At 34.6% G+C, this 2289-nt stretch overlaps 1 protein-coding gene across 1 annotated transcript in view; it reads left to right on the top strand.

Moving 5' to 3' along the window:
- Positions 1-2289, top strand: part of LOC106876685 (uncharacterized) — a 53277-nt gene that overhangs the window by 15419 nt on the left and 35569 nt on the right. Inside the window, exon 5 of the mRNA XM_052974881.1 lies at positions 1489-1701. Coding sequence (XP_052830841.1) covers positions 1489-1701 — 213 coding nt within the window. The remainder of the gene's footprint in view (positions 1-1488; positions 1702-2289) is intronic.

The raw sequence follows: 2289 nt of genomic DNA, 5'->3' as shown, positions 1-2289 counted from the left end.
ATACATACATACATACATACATACATACATACATACATACATTTTAACTGGGTTGACGTGAAGTTACTCAACATTCACAGGCGTCATGTGATGGTCCCGGGGGTTTCACTCTAGAGTGTGAAAGTATATTTAATTACTAAACTATTCAGAAATTAAAATACGATATGATGCGGAAACATTATTACACGAGTTGATGTCTCTCAAGGAAGACAACTCATCCTCTTAGTTGAGTTATCATCAGTGAAGTAGTCTCCCCTGATTTTGCTTTACTTTTTAGTGACTGCAGTGATATTTCAACGCGTATTCATATAAATGTATTACTGAGGTTAATAACTTAATGACATCTCCATGAAAAGAACAATACGCTACCATAATTAATACAATAATTACTGAAATTAAAAATAATTATGTGGTGAGGAAGTTTAACGACTAATATTGTCTTATTCCACCAAGTATGGGAGACAACTGCGGAATTATTCCGTTGCTATTAAACCTCATCAGGGAAGAATAGACTCTGCTTATGCAATGCTGCATAATATGCAGTTATATAGGCAGCAGCATATTTCAAACTTAAAATCGTACCACAAGGTGGTACCCCTATATAGCTTAGAGAAAACAGTTGATCACAGCTACACCTACATTCCTTTGGATAGGATGTGACGTCACACCCATATTTTCTCATATCTACAGGTAGGTGTTGTGGATAGAGTAATGTACCACGCTCTGCTTTAAACTTACTGAAAGTTTGGCGCATTTTAGTCAAACACAAAAAGAAAAAAAAATTAGAGATAAAATCTATTCCTTATCTTCATGGAATATTCTACAGAGCTAGATAACGATTGTCAGTATTCAGTCGCAGTTTAAACTCCGTTAGCCTTGCGGTGAAGATGTTGAAAAAAATGTTGTGAGAGGAGGACGGGAAAGTGTGATGGTGGCATCCACGAACTCACCAAAGTATAAGAACTGATTTTGAACAACAATCATTAACCATTGTGAACTATCATTAACCATCGTGAACTATCATTAACCATCGTTAAACTTCATTAACCAACACTAACAATTAATAACCATCACTGAGCAACATTAACCATCACTAACCATCGTTAACTCCCACCAAGCGTGTCTGCACATTATCTTTCAAAGAGAAGGAAGACGAGTTTTACCGCCTTCACTTCACATTGTCACCTGAGTAACAGTTCTAATTGGTTTTACACTCACCGTTTTCTTTTTTCTAATGAATTAATAATAATGGTAAGAATGAGTGTAACAATACTTCACGACTAAACGCAGTTGCATAGACACAGGAATGTGTTCTTTGTTGACTAAATCTACTGACCCACGCAAAGAATTACAACTTTCTGTAACAAACTACCAGTAATATTGGAGTTCCAAGAATAACAATCAACTCCAAACACTAACAGCGACATCATTAATACAATTGAAACCTCGGCTGTAATCAGTTCTTTTTTGTGTCTGTTTTATAAATAGGTGTACACGAAATCATAACTGAATTCGGTCAAGAAGGTTGTTTAGTAAAAAATAAATACTATGAACTGGGTGCGCCGTTCTCTTTCGAGGATGGCTGCTTCCTATACAAATGTCAATGTTTTCTTGATGGCTCGTGGAACTGTCCAGCGAAGGCAGCTGAGGATATATGTCGAGATGAATCCAAACAAAGCCAAAAAAATTCTACGTTTCAGCGTAAGTAAATGTATCAAAGGTGATAATTAACTTCCCTCGAGGAATTAATAAATGTTTTGTGTTGTTTGGTGATGAATTTATCGGAGACAGTGTTTGATCTTTCGACAAAAAAAAAAAAAAAAAAAAATACTAGCAACTTACAAAATTTAATCTCTACTCGGAATCATCATTGAACTTTTTATTTATTGATCACCTATGCCTGTATTTTCCGCAGATTCTTTCAATAATAAATATATCGTATATGTGTACGTGTGTATAAGTGTGTATGCATGTCTGTATATATACAGGATTGACCAAAAGTCACCTGACAGTAAACCAAAACCCATTTAATTCCAAGATCTATTTGTTTAACAACAGAATGAGACTCCGCTAATAAACAGACAAATGTTGGAAAAAAGAACGGTGATTTTAACTCGCAGCATTCAATTATTAAACATTCATAATTGGAATGAATAAATAAAATTGAATATTAAGTATTTATGGGATTTTTATTTATTGTCGGATGACTTTCGGCCAAATATATGTGTGTCTGTCTACTTGTATGTATGCATGTATGTGTGTGTGTATGTATGTATGTATGTATGTATG

The sequence above is a fragment of the Octopus bimaculoides genome, chromosome 19 (genome assembly GCF_001194135.2).
Source record: "Octopus bimaculoides isolate UCB-OBI-ISO-001 chromosome 19, ASM119413v2, whole genome shotgun sequence".
NCBI lineage: Eukaryota > Metazoa > Mollusca > Cephalopoda > Octopoda > Octopodidae > Octopus > Octopus bimaculoides.
Note: the sequence above shows the minus strand (reverse complement) of the source record. Positions and strands in the feature narration are given on the sequence as shown.